At 43.1% G+C, this 19,002-nt stretch overlaps 1 protein-coding gene across 3 annotated transcripts; it reads right to left on the bottom strand.

Annotated features, from left to right (window-relative positions):
- Positions 1 to 311: 311 nt before the first annotated feature.
- LOC123045525 (uncharacterized) lies at positions 312 to 2,448 on the bottom strand. 3 transcript variants are annotated; one of them, XM_044468600.1, is made up of 5 exons: positions 2,037 to 2,448; positions 1,498 to 1,629; positions 1,105 to 1,132; positions 696 to 765; positions 312 to 582 (listed from the first exon to the last, which is right to left on the bottom strand). In XM_044468600.1, the coding sequence occupies exons 1-5, from the start codon at positions 2,154 to 2,156 to the stop codon at positions 579 to 581; spliced, it is 354 nt and encodes a 117-aa protein (XP_044324535.1). In that variant the 5' UTR covers positions 2,157 to 2,448; the 3' UTR covers positions 312 to 578. The 3 variants fall into 3 exon arrangements, 1 of the variants encoding a protein (XP_044324535.1); XR_006421465.1 differs by lacking the exons at positions 1,105 to 1,132; positions 2,037 to 2,448 and having other exon boundaries at positions 1,498 to 2,011; XR_006421464.1 differs by lacking the exons at positions 1,105 to 1,132; positions 2,037 to 2,448 and having other exon boundaries at positions 312 to 765; positions 1,498 to 2,011.
- Positions 2,449 to 19,002: the final 16,554 nt, after the last annotated feature.

A 19,002-nucleotide genomic window follows, 5' to 3' on the forward strand; every position in this document is an offset into this window, starting at 1 on the left:
AACAACCTCAAGCTTTTCATCCGTTTCCAAATCTTCACAGCGTTGCATGTCTTTGTGTACATGAGAAAGTGGACCATCCGAAACAAAATAGAACACAAAAGATGATTCACATTAGTCCAGACTCAGTAAACACCTTATGACACTTGTATGTCTTGTAGCTTGATCTTCACAACCAAGCATTAGAAGTTTAACAGAATTATCATAATGAAAAGTAAAATAAGATGACCATAGATCTGGATAAATAGGGAATAGCCCAGCAATTAAACAAGAAAAGTAATGTTTTCCTTTGTAAAAATTATGCATATATTAAATTAAAGCCAACATTAACTTTATCTGGCAATACACACCCACATCTGAATATAATGGTGAAAATGGATTTCAGCAAGGTATCCATTTTCTGGGTCCTTCTGATCCACTTGCATGCATATCAAATGTTACATAACATGAGATGGCCATTTTAGTACATGACCGAGAACCATTGCAACTAAAATTGCATCAGTTTTACTATCTTCATGGTACATAGAAAACACGTCAGTTGACCTTTGCCTCTAGCTCAAGTTCTTCTTGCTCATCTTGTTTCATCTGAAGGGAGAGATCACACCAAACAAGTATGATTCAGCAGCACGAGTCTGTGCGGCTGTATGCATAGGCTTACTAAATAAGTTAAAATTATCAGACAAATTAGTTTCGCTCACGTGGTTAGTAAGCAAGGGAAGCCTTTCCTAAATGCTTCTTCTCTCCATTTGTACTCCTGATTCTTCGTCTCTGCAAACACATTTATGTGGTTTACATCACATGGCAAGAAATTAGAAATGATGCTCTTTGGTGGACTAAACAGTTGTAAGTGAGTTAAGTAAAATTGCCAGAACTGAAACAGTGAACAAAGTAGTGCACCCTTGCAAGTGAAATACCAACATTGGTTGTGTACAGACCCAAAAGAATTGCTTGCAGTAGTGGCATAGTGCTTACTTCGTATTTATACTACAAATTTCTAGACCTGAATAATAGCTCGTGTCCTAATCGTGTAGGTGTTCAACAATTAAGAACGGAACTGATGTTCGTTTGCTTTTCTAAACTCGTACATGATGAAAAGGAACAACTCACCACAAATGATAGAAACCCTGTTAAAATGCTGCAGCACAAAGACGTATGTCAGGCTAGAGAAAAGAAAAAGGAGTACCATTTGGCAAAATATATTCACAGCAAGGACGAATCTCTTGTATAATTGGAAAAGTGAAAGTGCAATTTTATGGTGTTGCAAGTTACAACTTCTGATTGTTTAAATATCAAAGTTCAGTTGACTCCCAAGCAATCAGAAAAGCATGATTCATGAATGCTCATGTAGAATAAGAAAACTGCAACAAAGTTTTGATTTAAAGGCAAGTGACACATGTGATAAGTGTGTATAATGTCCTACCAAACATGAATAAATTCAGGGACTTAAACTTGGACAGATATAAGAAATTATATTAGATTAAAATTCAGCTGTGTGGGTACCTCGTTAGAGAATGATTGGTTCTTTTCCGGTGTACTGAAATCATCAATGAGAAGCACTGGGAAATTAATCGCTGCAAATGAGGTAGCAGCTCCGACATTTATATTTTGAACACCATTTGACCGACACCATGGCTACAAACGGATTTTAGCAAACAACATCAAACGAGGGATGTACAAAAAGTATTATGAAGAAATTTGAACATCGCTGAACTACGATGCCAATCAAAGACGAAATCCTCAGTCGGACAATAGCATAGACACAGAAAACTACAAGTAAACAAAGTAACAGTTCCAGTCCATCATTCCTTTGTTAACCACCTGTTCTGAACTCCTAAAATGAACTAATCACATACAACAGTCCAGTGCAACCCAATTTGCTGCCTACTACACAGCACCTCCAAATGTGGAATGCAATGTCACCACAGTCTCTGTAACTTCACTATCATTAACACGTTTCCTAATCAATGTAACCAAAGCATTGAGAGATTAAAGATCTCCAAGATAATAATTATGCACAACAAAGAAAATCACTGTATCACCTCATCGGCACTACAGGAAAGCAGCGAGGTACCAACCCTGCAGCTTGGCTGCTGGCAGGGTGGGCTCCTCCTTGTTGCAGATGTGACAGAAGCGGGCTTCAAGAAGGCCGTGTGGTGCATCCTAGGGAGCTACGCGGGCGGGGCACCCGCACCCCCTGGGTGCAGTAGCCCATGGCGGCGGGGGTGCCCGTGAGGAGGAGACAGACGACCTGGAAACCATAGGGAGAAGGGACGCGCGCGGAGCAGAGTACATCCTCGTAGAAGGCGGCGACGTGGTGCACGTCGATGGTCTCCGGCAAGATGTAGTCAAGCACCTCCCGTCGGCGTAGCCCTCAAGCTCTGCACCGGATCTGGATTGCCGCCGCCACCGTCAGGCAAATCGATAAAGAGATGGGCGGGGACTCTCGTTGGAAAGAGGAGGACGTCGCGGGGAAAATTATACATAAACGAGGGGTCTTTCTGCACAGATTGGTCCACCATAACTTGCACCATCGATCATCAATCCGAGGGCCCAGAATGTTTTTTCTATTTTTGCACCCTAGGCTCAGCTTTTATCCTACTCGCTCCCCGTCTCCTATGGATAGACAAGCACATCTGCACCCACTTACACTTGGTATATTCCTGTTCTAGATACACAAGCACATCACAACACTTGGGTTAGTAAAAAGTAGCTAATTATACATGTACACCAAAAGGAACTAAATTACAGGAAGCACATAAGTGAACAGGAGAAACCATTATAATCTATGCAATTACAAATACTGAACTATATAGATAACATGACTGTATCATATGTCATACCAAAGAACAGTAGCACTTGTATGTATAACAGGTGAGAACCAAAACTAAATGAGCAGAACATTCCTTCGGTGTTACTGTTGTCGGTGAAGCAGGTCACACTTGGGAGCTGGCTATTCGCTATTTGAACCTCCCACCACACTTGTATACATATATTAGGACACAATGCAAGTTTTGGTAGGATTTGGACCCTCCGAAGACCACACAGCGGCCTAACCCTTACCCATTTGACCGGCAAGTCTAGCCCTTCTAAGTGTCGGACCTCCATGAGTGGCAACTCGTGTGTAAAAATATTATTTCTGAAATCCTTGAAACTTTCTGATGCAAATAGATATAAAATTTGCCTCATGTGGCCAAGGAATAAAAAATATACAAAAAGTCAAAACAAGAGGGGGTTTATGCAAATTTGAAGCAAACATGATTCTAGTTTGTTCAAATTTGAAAACATAGTATACCAATATAATCCTTTCATGATTTTGATAAAAAAAACATATACAATCTGTCAAAATCAATGCAAGTATGAATTACTTGTGATTTTGATAAAGTGTAAGGACCTATTTGCAAAAGTACATAAAGTTGCATTTTTAACTTGCTCAAAAATAGAAACAAAGTGGATATTCATAATATATGAAAAATTCTACCCCAAATTGATATATAATTTGTATATGGTTAAGTTTAGACAAGTCAGATTTGAATTAATAAAATTCAAACTTTTTAATAAGATTTTTCAAAAACACAAAAGTATTTAAAATTAAAAATAATAGAGATAAAACTTTGCCGATGGCTGTCATCGACATATATATAATGGGTCTTCGTCAGCCAAAAGGCATATATGCCGACAACCCGTATTTTCACGACGATTGCCCTTAGCGTAGAAAAAGATATGTCGGCGGCTGCCCTCGGCATAGCACCAACTTGGCCGAAGGCCACCTTTTACCAACAGTTTTCCCTGATAAAAATCCGTCGGCATACCTTTTGTCGTTGGCAAATAGGGTAATTCCTGTAGTGTTGGGATCGACATGAATGTTGGAAAAGACAATATCAACATTGACGGGCGATAACCCACAAGTATAGGGGGTCGTTTGTAGCCTTTTTCGATAAGTAAAAGTGTCAAACCCAATGAGGAGCTAAATGTAGAATTAATATTCCCTTCAAGTTCTATCGACCACCTATACAACTTTATGCACACCAACAATTGCTTTACCTAGAACAAGAATAAAACTACTAGTACTTTGTAGGTGTAGTGGGATAAGTTTTGCAAGATAATAAAGAACATGAAAATAAAAGTTAGCTAGGTGCTATTTTAATAAAAGAACAATTAAGTTAGTATAGCGGGTGTGGAAAAGTGGTGGTAGGATTTGCGAGTTTGTCCTAGGCAATTGATAACAAGATCGGTAATCACTATTGCAATTTTATATGAGGGAGAGGCATGAGCTAACATACTTTTTGTCCCTAGATCATATGAATTTATGATTGGAACTCTAGCAAGCATCCGCAACTACTAAAGATCATTAAGGTACAATCCAACCATAGAATTAAGTGTCAAGCTCTCTTTACTCCCATACGAAACAACCCCCTTACTTGGGTTTAACCTCCTATTACTCTCGCAACCCACTATAAATGAATCATGAACGTATGGCAACACCCTACAGTGGGAATCTCCCACGTTTGTGGGACACGGAAGGAACCATAGGACAACACCAAAATAAAACATGCAACTCAAACCAATCAAGATCATCAATCAACCCATAGGACAAAAGAAATCCACTCAAACATCATAGGATGGCTACACATCATTGGATAATAATATATATAGCATAAAGCACCATGTTCAAGTAGGGGGTACAACGGGTTGTGGGAGAGTGGACCACTGATAATAGATGAGGGAAGGTGATGGAGGTGTTGATGAAGATGAAGGAGTTGTTGGAGTAGATCGCCGTTACACGATGTTCCCCCGGCATTGTTCTGGCTCCACCGGGAGAGAGAGGGTGAGAACCCCCTCCTTCTTCTTCTTGCTTGGCCTCTCCCCTAGATGGGAGGAGGGTTTCTCCTCTGGTCCTTGGCCGCCATGGCTCCCGGAGGGAGAGGAGCCCCTCCGAGATTGGATCTCTCTCTCTCTCTCTCTCCTGTTCTGCATTCCTATTTTCTGGCCCCTCACCATTTCTTATATTCCCAAAGATCCTTAACTCCGATTGGGATAAAATTCTAACATGATTTTTATCCGGATATTAGCTTCCTTGAGGCAGGAGGACACCGCAACAGACTTACTAGGTGGCCACAAGCCTGCCTGGCGTGCCCCAGGGTAGGGGGCGCGCTGTGTGAGTTTGTGGGATCTATGGGCCACCCCTTGCGTTGATTCTTGCGCCAAAAATTCACATATATTACAAAAAGATCTTTGTAAAATTTTATCGCGTTTGGACTACGTTTGATATGGATTTTCTACGAAACAAAAAATATGCAACAAACATGAGCTGGCACTGGATACTGGATCAATATGTTAGTCTAAGAAAATCATATAAATTGTTGCCCTAAATATGTGAAAATTATAAAATATGGCATGAAACAATCAAAAATTATAGACACGGCGGAGACGTATCAACAAACATGAGCGAAGGTTGCATGCCCTATGCTCCATTGGTCGCGCTGCAACTTCCTGGCAAAGGATCTTTAAAACTTTTGTGGTGAGGGGGCAACGATGGTGGCAGGGATGGCGATGGGGAATACAGAGATAGTGGGAGGGACAAAGACCACTCTCGGAACCCTATATCTTATCTCTCTCACCTGACTGCCATTGAGGACCTTGGTCGGCCCATATTTTTGTGATCCCAGCCAAGGCCCACTAGACGGCCCATACAGTTTTGCACCATCTTTTTTTCTCCAGGTCCAATAATTTCACATTTTCCTTGTCAAAATTCACCTTCCTAGCCAGTTCTTCATGGATTGCATCTCCTTTTCCACTAGCAAGAGCATTGGTGGGATAAACTTGGCTTGACCACAACCAAGAATAACTGCACCACATGTATGGACCATTTTTGTCTGTGACATGTCAGGAAGTAACAGGGATGATGGACTTCAAGTATCTTTTAGCTTTTTTCTTAGTCCCATCTAATTCTACTTTTCTTCACAAACCTTCTTCACCGCTACAATGTGACAGGGAAAAAACCCATCCCATTCAACCTAATCATCTCTCCTTTTCTCATTTTTTGTATTTAATCATTTTATCCTGATCATTGAGCAATCCGAGCATACCAGATCCCTGCTACAATGTCATGCATAAGCAAATGCGTCGGGAGGGGCAATTCGATCAACCCAACGCCCCAAGAAAGGGCACAACCCAACCACCGCTCCGTCCCAATGCACCTAAGGGCATGTCCAACGCGGGCACCAGGATTAATTCCCTGGTTAATAGGCGGTTGGGGCGTTGATTCCTGGCGTCGTACGAGGCATCGACACAAAAAATAGAAGCGACCGCTTGTGCATTTTTTGCTATGCAGGGTAAAGCGCTTGTGCGGCAGCCAGTTTTCCTAGCACTAGCTAATTAGCCTCCAGCATTGTAACAAACAATGCCTGATGTCATCTTCAACGATAGACGCTTACATAGGCGCTTATGGAGGAAAAAATAAATATTGTAAAATAAAAAATCATCATAGCGCTCGCTAACCCAACACTGGAGCTAACAGTAGGCGCTAACTAACCTCTAACTGGCCGTAAAACTAGGTAGTGGGCACATCGTTCCAACTCATGCGAAGGAAAAAATAGCTAAGTGCTCGCCACTAGATCTTGCGTTGATGTCGGGCCTGGCGCCATGATTGGATGGCCCAACTACCCCATCGACCAAGAATTCGATCCTGGTGCCTATGCTAGCGTCGAGCATTGTAGATGCCCTTAGAGCATCTCCAATAGAAGATGTAAAAGTGCAAGATGTATAATTTACATCACCAAAATGTGCTTTTTACATCACCAAAAAACAACCAATTCCAAGTTATGATGTATAATTGGTGATGTAAAACTAGTTCTCCAACAGATGATGTAAATACATGATGTGAAACTAGTTCAACTACTACATCATTTCAAACATAGAAAGTTCATTTGAAGCAAAAGTAGTTCATAAAACATAATTAAACATAGTTCAAACTACTACATCCATCAAATATTACTACTCCGAGTCTATTTCAACTTCATCGAACATAAAACTACTCACCATCGCTCTTGAAATGCTCCAAGAACTCTTCCTTGCTGCATTCCTCACACTCATCATACTCTTCCTCTGAGTCATCCTAGTTTGACGAGTTGGACTCGACGGGGATCACCGTCAAGGGGTCGGCCTCCTCCTCCTTCTTCGCTGCCTTCTTCTTCTTGTGCTCTGCCTCGGGCTTACAGAAGAACTCGCGCTCGGCCTGGACATATTCCGGATGCTCCTGCGCAAACCTCACCATCCCGCGTCATCACTATCGCCAGAGAAACAGGAATAACTGGCTTGTTCTTCTCATCCTTCGTCTCTTCCTTCCACCAGATGTTAAGATCCTTTGGCCCGATTAGCTCCGTGTCCGCCTGAGTCTCAATCTCCAGGAAGTTGATATCGTGCCTCGGCTGGCCGAAACGCCACATGGTGATGCTGTATGTATGCACAGCTATGTCGACAAAGTCGAACATGCCGATCCAGTAGCGATAGCCATCGCACTGGAACTCCACGCCGAAGTTCCTGGACATCTTCTTACGCACCCGAATAAGCCAATCTTTCTCTTGGACACTTTCTTTGATGGCATGGCGGCGTGGCTGCGGATCGAGATGACCGGCGCAGAGGCAGGAAAGCGGCTATGGCTTGGGGACGAGCTTGGAGATGAGCGACGGGGCGGCAACGAGCTTGGAGACAAACAGTGGGGCGGTGGGCGAGCTTCGAATGGCGCAATAGGAGGCGACAACGGAGCAGTGAAACGGTGGTTAATTAGGGCGGTGGAGCAACAGCGGATCTGGCTATGGCGGGGGTTGGGAGGCCGGATCTGCCGACGACAAGGTGTGGCGGGCCGGCGGCGCAGTGGTGGATCAAGGTAGGCGGTCGGTCGGGGGAGGGAAGGGGAAATTTCAGGCGGTTGGAGGGTTCACAAGTGGTTGGACGCTATTTTACATCAGACGGATACTAGTGATGTATATTTGGATCAGCAAGTGTTGTATTTTACATCACTTGGAGAAGGTGATGTGCATTTTTTACATCTACATCATTTGCTGGAGCAACTTTTTAGGCCTTGGTGACGTAAAATGTGGTTATTTATACATCTACATCTATTGGAGCAACATTTTTAGGCATTGGTGATGGAAAAGGTGTACCAAGGCCTAAATATGTTGCTCCAACAAATGATGTAGATGTATAAATTTTTACATCACCTGCTCCAAGTGATGTAAAATACAACACTTGAAGATACAAATATACACCACCAACCACCCGCTGATGTAAAACGGCCACACGCATGTGAACCACCAACCATCACTTCTTCTTTCCCCCACCCATCACACGACCATCTCCTTGCCTCCCGTAGCACAGCCATCACCACACTACCCGCCCACCGGACCCCGTCACACATCACCACTGGTTCCGCAGCATTTCCGCCGCCCCACTTGCAAATCAGCCGCATCGACTACTTTTTCGACCCTGCACCACCGCTCGATTGGAGCTCCTCCATTGCGTCCCGGCACATTTGAGGTTCAGTCGCCGTCCCTGTGCTCGATATGAAGCTCACTCGCTGCCCCGCTCCTCGTCTCGACGCTTGGCCACTGCCACTCCTCTCGAAGCCACTACCGCTCAATCCTTAGCCGCGCTGCCACCATGCCGCCGAACAAAATCTCAAGAGCAAGACCGACTTCTTTGAGGTGCGGAAGAAGTCGTCCAGGAAATACGGCATGGAGTTCCAGTGTGATGGCTATCACTACTGGATCGGCACGTTCGACTCCATTGACATGGCCGCACATATGTACGACATTGCCGCATGACATTTCGGTCGGCCGAGGCACGGGATGAACTTTTTGGAGATTGAGACTCACGTGGATGTGGAGCTAATCAGGCTGAAGAATCTTAATACTCTGTGGATGGAAGAGAAGAAGGAGGATATCGCGGGAAACCACGACCACCTATGGCACCAAGACGGCCCCTTGCTGGTTCAGCAGGGGGGAGTCGCGTTGCACAAAGAGCAGACCAACGCAAGGCAGCACGACAAGGATCACACAGGCAGTTTTACCCAGGTTCGGGCCGCCGCGAGGCGTAGAACCCTACTCCTGCTTTGGTGGATTGATTGGGAAAAGGTGGTGGTGTGTGCAGTACACTTGCCCAGCAAGGTTGCTTCGGGGCAACAACAACTACTCTTGTATAGGGGTGTGAGTGATCTAAGCTTCCAACCTCTCTAATTGTTGCCATGGGCCTCCTTTTATAGATCAAGGGGTTACCAGAGTGGCAAATTAGTCATTAGACACTGATATGATAGCAAACAGTGCTATCATACCTAACTCTGCAAGCCGACAGCGTGCATTTAATGTGCCGCTTAGTGTTACATTGTTGGTTGCCCGGCAAGGCTTGCTGGGCTAATCTACCAGCTCCACGCCTGCTTGCTTGACACGTCTCTGGACGGGTGTCATTTGTGGTTTTACTTGGTAGGAAGTGGCTGCCATGTGGCGAATGGCTGCCACTTAATCATCCTGTGTCTTGACACTGCACTGATCCACGACATGGGTCGCGGTGGAGCAGTCGATGGGGTGATCTGGTCTCCGCAAGTCCCGGCAGGCCCTGCCGGGACGCCTTGGTCCTCTTCTTATGGTGGTGGAATCGCCCTTGCCAGGCTCGCCTGCCTGGAAAGGGAGGCCTCTTCCGTGGTAATATGTGGCTCCTCTGCCTCAGTCTTGGTTCCTCCTGATCTGTTAACTGGTTCTTCGAGTCTCTTGGTCTCTTGCTCTGGTTCTCCAATCTTGATCTTGTGCCTATGCACAGTCAGGTCAACAGGCCCTGGGTCTGTTGCACTGGTAGAAGCCCCCGGGCCTGCCCCGAACATGATGCCGAGCATTGTCAGGGTAGGGCCGAACAAGTGCACAGGCAGTGCTGTCGAAGAGGCTGGTCCCTTGAGATCCTCTATGCTCCTTCATTAGTCTTGATTCCTGGCCAGTTTCTGGTTTTCCCATGCGTCGAGCAAGGCCAATAGTAGTGTGACCGCTCTAGTAATGGCCCGTGAATGGCTTTAATGCACGAGATAGAAATTGCCAATTTACTCTTCCCACCGCGCCCTTATCCTTAGCCACGTATGCCGCATGCATCGCGCGGGTTAGGTGTCGTGGAATTGTCACGTCAGATGCCCTAGCATGAGGACTTAGGTGTGGAGCCATCGCAACATAGTTAGCTTGAAGGGGTTAAATGGGACAAGGGACACATAGAATTTATACTGGTTCGGCCCCTTGCGGTGGAGGTAAAGGCCTACTCTAGTTTAGGGTTGTATTGCTTGGGCTTTGATTGCCAGGGAGCGAATACGCTTGACCTAGTTCTCGATTTCTTCTTTCTTGCCCTAACCGCCGCTGGGTCACCCCTTTACATACACAGGTTGATGCCCGGCGGCTTACAGAGTCCCAGCCGGCTCATACACAACGTGTCCGGCTCGGTGATAGAATCTACACTTTCCTTAACATAAAAGTTAACATATGGCGGTTTACTCCCGTGGGCCTCAAGTCTCTCTGGGTCGTGGACCTTCAGTAAGCTTGTGTCGTGAACCGCCATCTTCAACATCTTCATGGGCCTTCTGGTTATGAACCGCCAGTGGTATGACCCGGACCCTCCTGGGCGGGTTATACCCAATAGTTTTATCCCCAACATTAGGCCCCAGGTTGATGTGAACTTGTTCATATCAATCTTCAACACTTAGAAAAAAATCCTTGCCTCATCTGTCCTCGCGGGATCTTATAACCCGCCGTGATGTCAGCTCACAGAATCGTAGTAAGCTGCCATGATGTCATCTCACATTAATATCACACGAGGCCCAAATCTTAATATACCTTCACTTTTAATGAATCTACGAAGATCGAGGCGTCTGTGCTGTCACTTTTCCATTTTTCAGCCTCCTCGATTCCCGCGCATGCCACTTATCCTTCTGCCTTATAAATAGGGCCAGGGGTCCCTTTCACTTTCCCCCCTTGCCTCCTCGTCTTCATCTTCTTCCTCATGACACCTCAGCGCCTGAGCTCTGCCGCCGCCGTCGGCCTTCGCCACTGCCTCAACCACGGCCGCTGCATCAACCTGAATCGATCAGAGTCCATCTGCGCGCCTCCGCTGTTCAACAGCTCCGGTGAGTTTTCCCTTTTCTTCTCGCCGTAGAACCCATTAGGGTTTCCATGAGTTCATCGGAGTTCATCTCCGCCCTTCTTCATTCTTCACTGTATCTTGTGGTTTTGATCCAAACTTAGTACTCCTCCTGCGCGACATTAGTTGTAGTACTCATTTTCGATATTTGAGCATCTCCTCTGAGTGAGAGATCCAATCTGGACACATGAACTGCTCAACTGTTGCAACTTAGGTTTAGATATTTTTCCATTACTTGAACTATCATAGATCCAAAATCATAGCATCAATCTGTGAAATCTGTTTGTCCAACACTTAGCGATTTTTCCACTCACAGATCTGTAAATCAATAACTGTGTGGGCGGCTTAACTCATAAAACCATAACCCGCCAGGTACCATTAGTCCCCTCTTAAGCCGCCAATAGCTCACCTTTATAACTTCAATACTATCCTCCGACTTAACTCCTTTGCATGCATGTTTCATCATTATTTGCCTTTAAACCAACAGCCGGCTTAACCACATAATCTTAAACCAGCATAATCTTCCTTTCAGATCATCAAAATGACTAAGACATACCCTGCCTGCAACTGGGTCCCATCCTGGGTCACCGAAGAAGACCTGAACAATTTTGTTGCAACTGACACCTTAGCCAAGAAAGAGGACATCCACTGGAGGGTCCCAGGCGAAGATAATCCTCCTGAGCCCAAGGACGGAGAAGTGATTGTTTTCACTGACTGCATGATCCGGGGGTTTAGCCCACCCAACTCAAAGTTCTTCCGAGACGTACTTCACTTTTTCCAACTTCATCCTCAAGACATTGGGCCCAACTCCGTGTCCAATATTTGCAACTTCCAAGAATTTTGTGAAGCTTATCTTCAAGAGGAGCCCATAGTTGAATTGTTAGAGAATTTTATTAGTTAAACCCTCAAACAGAGTTTACTGACAGACCCAACTTGGAAATCGGTGGAGTTTCAATTTGAAAGAGGAAAGAAGCCAGTTTTCCTTATGCCAAGCCGCCCAGCCATCCTAAGGACTGGAATCAAACTTGGTTGTACTGCCAAAACACATCTCCAGCAGACAAAAATCTTCTGCCGGGTTACCACGACCACCGGCTTAGCAATGCACATCCACTCCCCCCGCAGATCAACACGAAGGAGCAGGCCAAATATGCGCCAATTTTTTCAAAGCTCCGAGCCTTCATGGCTAATGGTTTAACCGGCGTCGACCTTGTTCGGTGTTGGGTGATACGTCTCTGTCATATCTATAATTTTTGATTGTTTCATGCCAAGATTATTCAACTTTTACATACTTTTGACAACTTTTTATATGATTTATTTGGACTAACTTACTTACCAGTGCCTAGTGCCCAGTGCCAGTTCCTATTTGTTACCTGTTTTTGTATCACAGAAAATCCATATCAAATGATGTCCAAACGTGATGCAACTCCACGGAGAATTATTTTGGAATATTCATGATTTTTGGGAGTTGGAATCACCGCAAACGGAGGCCCACATGGATCACGATACACCAGGGCGCGCCCCAGGCCCCTGGCGCGTGGTGGTGGGTTGTGCTCACCTCGTACGTCGGTTGGAACTGTAATTCAGACACAAGGAAGCTTATATCAGGAAAAAAATCGTGTAAAAAGATCAGCGCAATCGGAGTTACGGATCTCCGGGAATATAAGAAACGGTTTTTGGCCAGATCTGCAGAGCGCGAAACAGAAGAGAACAGAGAGGGAGATCCAATCTCGGAGGGGCTCTCGCCCCTCCCATGCCATGGAAGTCAAGGACCAGAGGGGAAACCCTTCTCCCACCTAGGGAGGAGGCTAAGGAAGAATAAGAAGGAGGGGGCTCTCTCCCCCTCGTTTCCGGGAGCGCCGGAGTGCCGCCGCGGCAACGATCGGGACGACAATCTACATCAACAATCTTGCTACTGTCATCACCAACTCTCTCCCCCTCTATGTAGCAGTGTAACACCCCTTCTCCCAGCTGTAATCTCTACTTAAACATGGGGCTCAACTCCATATATTATTTCCCAATGATCTATGCTTATCCTATGATGTTTGAGTAGATCTGCTTTGTCCTATGGGTTAATCGTGATCTTGGTTGGTATGATTGTATATTTTATTTATGGTCCTGTCCTATGGTGCTCTCCGTTCTCGCGCAAACGTGAGGGGCCCCCGCTGTAGGGTGTTGCAATATGTTCATGGTTTGCCTATGGTGGGTTGCGAGAGTGACAGAAGCTTAAACCTGAGTAGGTGGGTCATGGCGTATGGGAGTAAAGAGGAGTTGATACTTAATGCTATGGTTGGGTTTCATGACCTTAATGATCTTTAGTAGTTGCGGATGCTTGCTAGAGTTCCAATCATACGTGCATATGATCCAAGTAGAGAAAGTATGGTAGCTCATGCCTCTCCCTCATATAAAATTGCAAGAATGATTACGGGTACTTGTTATCGATTTCCTAGGGACAAATGACTTTCTTGTTGACAAAAGCTATCCACTTTTATTACCTTGCAATTTCTTCGTAGTTTTATTCTTGCAAAGTACTCATAGTTTTATTCTTGTTCATACTCGTTTTAGGTAAAGCAAACGTCAAGAGTGCGTAGAGTTGTATCGGTGGTCGATAGAACTTGAGGGAATATTTGTTCTACCTTTAGCTCCTCGTTGGGTTCGACACTCTTATTTATTGAAGACGGCTACAAACGATCCCCTATACTTGTGGGTTATCAAGACCTTTTTCTGGCGCCGTTGCCAGGGAGCAATAGCGTGGGGTGAATATTCTCGTGTGTGCTTGTTTGCTTTATCACAGTATTTTTTATTTCCTATTCTAAGTTGTTCTCTATCTTTAGTTATGGATATGGAACACGAACCACCAAAAAAATTAGTGGTACTTGCTACTCATGGAGATGGGGAACCTCCTAAAACCCTCGATGGTCGTTATGTGAAAGATATTATGCACTACTTTGATAATCCTGAGAAAACCCCATTCAACTTGATAATGGGAGTAACATTGGATCAACGTGAATACTTTAGGGATTATCACTTGACACAAAAAGGGAAACTTTTATGGGATCAAATTTATATGTTGCATTGGTATGCTAGGCAATTATGCTTGAGATATGATTATACTTGTTGCTCTAGGATGAATGCCCTACATCTTCCCTTTTCATGTGAATTTAATGCTAATGAAACCTTGGCTTCTTATCCCAATGGTATATATGATTATTACGATGTGGAACAAATAGAAGAATTTGTTACTTTTAAGGGTGCTTATGAAATTGAATCTTTGTTTGAAAAGTTTGAAGATTTTGATGATTCAGTTTATAGACCTGAAAATTTTTCCATCCTTAAATATTGCTATGATAATTACAAATACAATTCCGATATTGATGCATTTATTGAGAGAGTCTCCGCTGTCCAAGAAGAGACTAATTCTTTTGCAGGAGTCTATGGAAGAAGGAATTGATGAAACTGTGAGCTCATTGGATGAAAAAGATGATGAGGAGAGTGAAGAACAACAGGAGGAAGAGCGGATTAGCTACCCGTGCCCACCTTCTAATGAGAGTAACTCTTCAACTCATACATTTTTTAATGTCCCTTCGTTCTTACCGAAGGATGAATGTGATGATAATTGCTATTATCCCGTTGATTCATTTGAAATATCCCTTTTTGATGATGCTTGCTATGCTTGTGGCCAAGATGCCAATATGAATTATGCTTATGGAGATGAACTTGCTACTACTCCTTATGTAAACAATGAAATTATTGCTATTGCACCCACACATGATAGTCCTATTATCTTTCTGAATTCTCCAAACTACACTATATCGGAGAAGTTTGTTCTTATTAAGGATTATATTGATGGGCTGCCTTTTACCGTTGCACATGATAATTTTGATGAATCTAATATGCATGTGCTTTATGATCCTACTTGCAATTATTATGAGATACGAACTACATCTCCACCTCTTTATGTTTCCAACATGATAAAATTGCAAGAAACTACTTATGCTATGTATTGGCCTTTACTTGATGTGCATGAATTGTTCTTGTATGACATGCTGATGCATAGGAAGAGAGTTAGACTTCCTCATTACTTGATATATGTTGCTTTGTGATCACTACTAAATGGCAAATATTGTTAATTAAAATTGTCTTTGATATACCTTGGGATCCAGGTGGATCCATTACTTGAGCACGTTATGCCTAGCTTAATGGCTTTAAAGAAAGCACTGCCAGGGAGACAACCCAGAAGTTTTATAGAGTCATTTATTTCTGTTGAGTGCTTTTATAAAGTTTAAAACAACAAAAAATATAGAGGGGAACACAAAACTTTTCAAAAAGGAAAGTGAAAGTGAGAGAGACAAGCATTGTTGAAGTGGGGGAGCTCCTTGAACTTTGTTCATGCTCATGGAAACTTTGTCAATCTTAATTACAGAAACTTTTCAACAAAAATAATTATTCCCTTGTACAATTCCATTGTATTATAAAAATAATGTGCCAAGATTTGCCTTTAGGATGTTTAAATTGCTTGTTGGTTTGTGCGGTGCAAAATAGGAACTTTGGCTGTAGTGCACAATTTTACAGTTTTTACTGGAACGTCAAATGGTTCTGAAACTTTCTGCAATGTCTTTCTATATAAAATTTTTATTTTTCCTAATTTTCTCATAATTATTAGAGTTACAGAAGTATGGTGGATGTTCAAATCTTTACAAACTGTCCTGTTTTCACAGATTGCTGTTACAACTTCATTATTTGCGTATGTTTGAATTCTTGTTGAAGCCTCCTTGACTTAGGGCCATAGAATTGTGATAGCATACAGTGGTTAATGTTTGTTTATAATTATACAATAAGTTTGCAGCAGTACATGATGGGATTTCATTGCCATTTTCACTAACCCCGCCACTAAAAGTTCGTTTAAGTTTTGTGTGGATGAAGTGTTTGAAGATCGAGGAGGTCTCGATATGAGGAGAAGGAGGAGAGGCAAGAGCTCAAGATTGGGGATGCCCAAGGAACCCCAAGTAATTATTCAAGGAGACTCAAGCGCCTAAGCTTGGGGATGCCCCGGAAGGCATCCCATCTTTCTTCAACAAGTATCGGTATGTTTTCGGATTCGTTTTGTTCGTGTGATATGTGCAAATCTTGGAGCATCTTTTGCATTTAGTTTTCACTTTGCTTTTATGCACCATGCTGGTATGATATAGTCCATGGTTGATTTATATAATGCTCATTGCACTTCACTTATATCTTTTGAGTATGGCTTTATAGAATGCTTCATGTGCTTCACTTATATCATTTGAAGTTTGGATAGCCGGTTTCTCTTCACATAGAAAACCGATGTTCATAGAATGCTCTTTTGCTTCACTTATATTTGTTAGAGCATGATCTTTTGTAGAAAGAATTGAACTCTCATGCTTCATTTATATCTATTTAGAGAGTCAACAGGAATTGGTCAATTGCATGGTTAGTCATAAAATCCTACATAAAGCTTATGGATCACTGAATATGATATGTTTGATTCCTTGCAATAGTTTTACAATATAGAGATGATAAATATGTGGGAAGTACTAGTAAACGGTTGTGGTTAGTAATAATATTGGTGTTAAGGTTTGTGATTCCCGAAGCATGCACGTATAGTCTCTCGTTATGCTATGAAAGTTGGAGCGCAATTTATCCTTGATTGTCTTCCTTATGAGTGGCAGTCGGGGACGAGCGATGGTCTTTTCCTACCAATCTATCCCCCTAGGGGCATGCGTAGTAGTACATTGCTTAGAGGGCTAATAAACTTTTGCAATAAGTATATGAGTTCTTTATGACTAATGTGAGTCATTATACACACTCTTACCTTTCCGCAATTTGCTAGCCTCTACGGTACCGTGCATTGCCCTTTCTCACCTAGAGACATGGTGCAAACTTCGCCGGTGCATCCAAATCCCGTGATATGATACGCTCTATCACACATAAGCCTTATTATATCTTCCTCAAGACAGCCACCATACCTACCTATTATGGCTTTTCCATGGCCATTCCGAGATATATTGCCATGCAACTTCCAGCGCTTCCGTTTTGATGACTTGAGCATTCGTTGTCATATTGCTTTGCATGATCACATAGCTGACATAGTAGTTGTGGCTCAGCCACCGTGCATCATTTTTTATACATGTTACACTTGATCATTGACAGAGGCATTCATATAGAGTCATATTTTGTCATAGGTATCGAGTTGTAATTTTTATTCCTTTTGAGTTATAAGTAAATAGAAGTGTGATGATCATCTTTTTTAGCGCAGTGCCCCAGTGAGGAAAGGATGATGGAGACTATGATTCCCCCACAAGTTGGGATGAGACTCCAGACAATGAGAGAAAAAGAAAAAGAAAAGAAAAAAGAAAAGAAAAGAAAAAAAAGAAAGAAAAAGAAAAAAAAGAAAAAAATAAACAAAGAGAGAAGGGGCATTGATAGTATCCTTTACCACACTTGTGCTTCAGAGTAGCACCATGTTTTTCATATGGAGAGTCTCATATGTTGTCACTTTCATATACTAGTGGGAACATTTCATTATAGGATTAGATGCACACCCACTTAGTTTTCATATGGAGCTTTCATACACTTATAGCTCCTAGTGCATTCATTGCATGGCAATCCCTACTCCTTGCATTGATATCAATTGATGGGCATCTCCATAGCCCGTTGGTTAGCCGCGTCGATGTGAGACTTTCTTACTTTTTTATCTTCTTTATATTTACCCCTATCATCATACTCTATTCCACCCGTAGTGCTATATCCATGGCTTGCGCTCATGTATTGCATGAGGGTTGAAAAGCTGAAGCGTGTTAAAAAGTATGAACCAATTGCTCGGCTTGTCATCGGGGTTGTGCATGATTTATACTTTGTGTTAAGAAGACAGAGCATGACAAGACTATATGATTTTGTAGGGATAGCGTTCTTTAACGTTGATATTCTGAAAGACATGATTGTTTATTGGGATGCCTGAGTATTGATGTCTTTATGTCAAATTATAGACTATAGCTTTGAATCACTTATGTCTTAATATTCATGCCATGACTAGACATATGATCAAGTTTATGTTAGGTAGCATTCCACATCAAAAAATATCTTTTTTATCATTTACCTACTCGAGGACGAGCAGGAATTAAGCTTGGGGATGTTGATACGTCTCCGTCGTATCTATAATTTATGACTGTTTCATGCCAATATTATTCACCTTTTACATACTTTTGGCAACTTTTTATATGATTTATTTGGACTAACTTACTTATCCAGTGCCCAGTGCCAATTCATATTTGTTACCTGTTTTTGTATCACAGAAAATCCATATCAAACGAATTCCAAACGTGATGCAACTCCACGGAGAATTATTTTGGAATATTTGTGATTTTTGGGAGTTGGAATCACTGCAAACGGAGGCCCACACGGACCACGATACACCAGGGCACGCCCTAGGGCCCTGGCGTGTGGTGGTGGGTTGTCTCACCTCGTACGTCGGTTGGAGCGATACTTCGGGTGCAAGGAAGCTGATATCAGGAAAAAAAGTCGTGTAAAAAGATCGGCACAATCGGAGTGATGGATTTCCGAGAATATAAGAAACAGATTTTGGCCAGATCTGGAGAGCGTGAAACAGAAGAGAACAGAGAGGGAGATCCAATCTCGGAGGTGCTCTCGCCCCTCCCATGCCATGGAAGCCAAGGACTAGAGGGGAAACCCATCTGCTGTTGGGGAACGTTGCAGAAAACAAAAAAATTCCTACGGTTTCACCAAGATCCATCTATGAGTTCATCTAGCAACGAGTGATTAGATGGATCTACATACCTTGTAGATCGCGAGCGGAAGCGTTCAAAGAAC

The sequence above is a fragment of the Triticum aestivum genome, chromosome 2B, assembly GCF_018294505.1.
Source record: "Triticum aestivum cultivar Chinese Spring chromosome 2B, IWGSC CS RefSeq v2.1, whole genome shotgun sequence".
NCBI lineage: Eukaryota > Viridiplantae > Streptophyta > Magnoliopsida > Poales > Poaceae > Triticum > Triticum aestivum.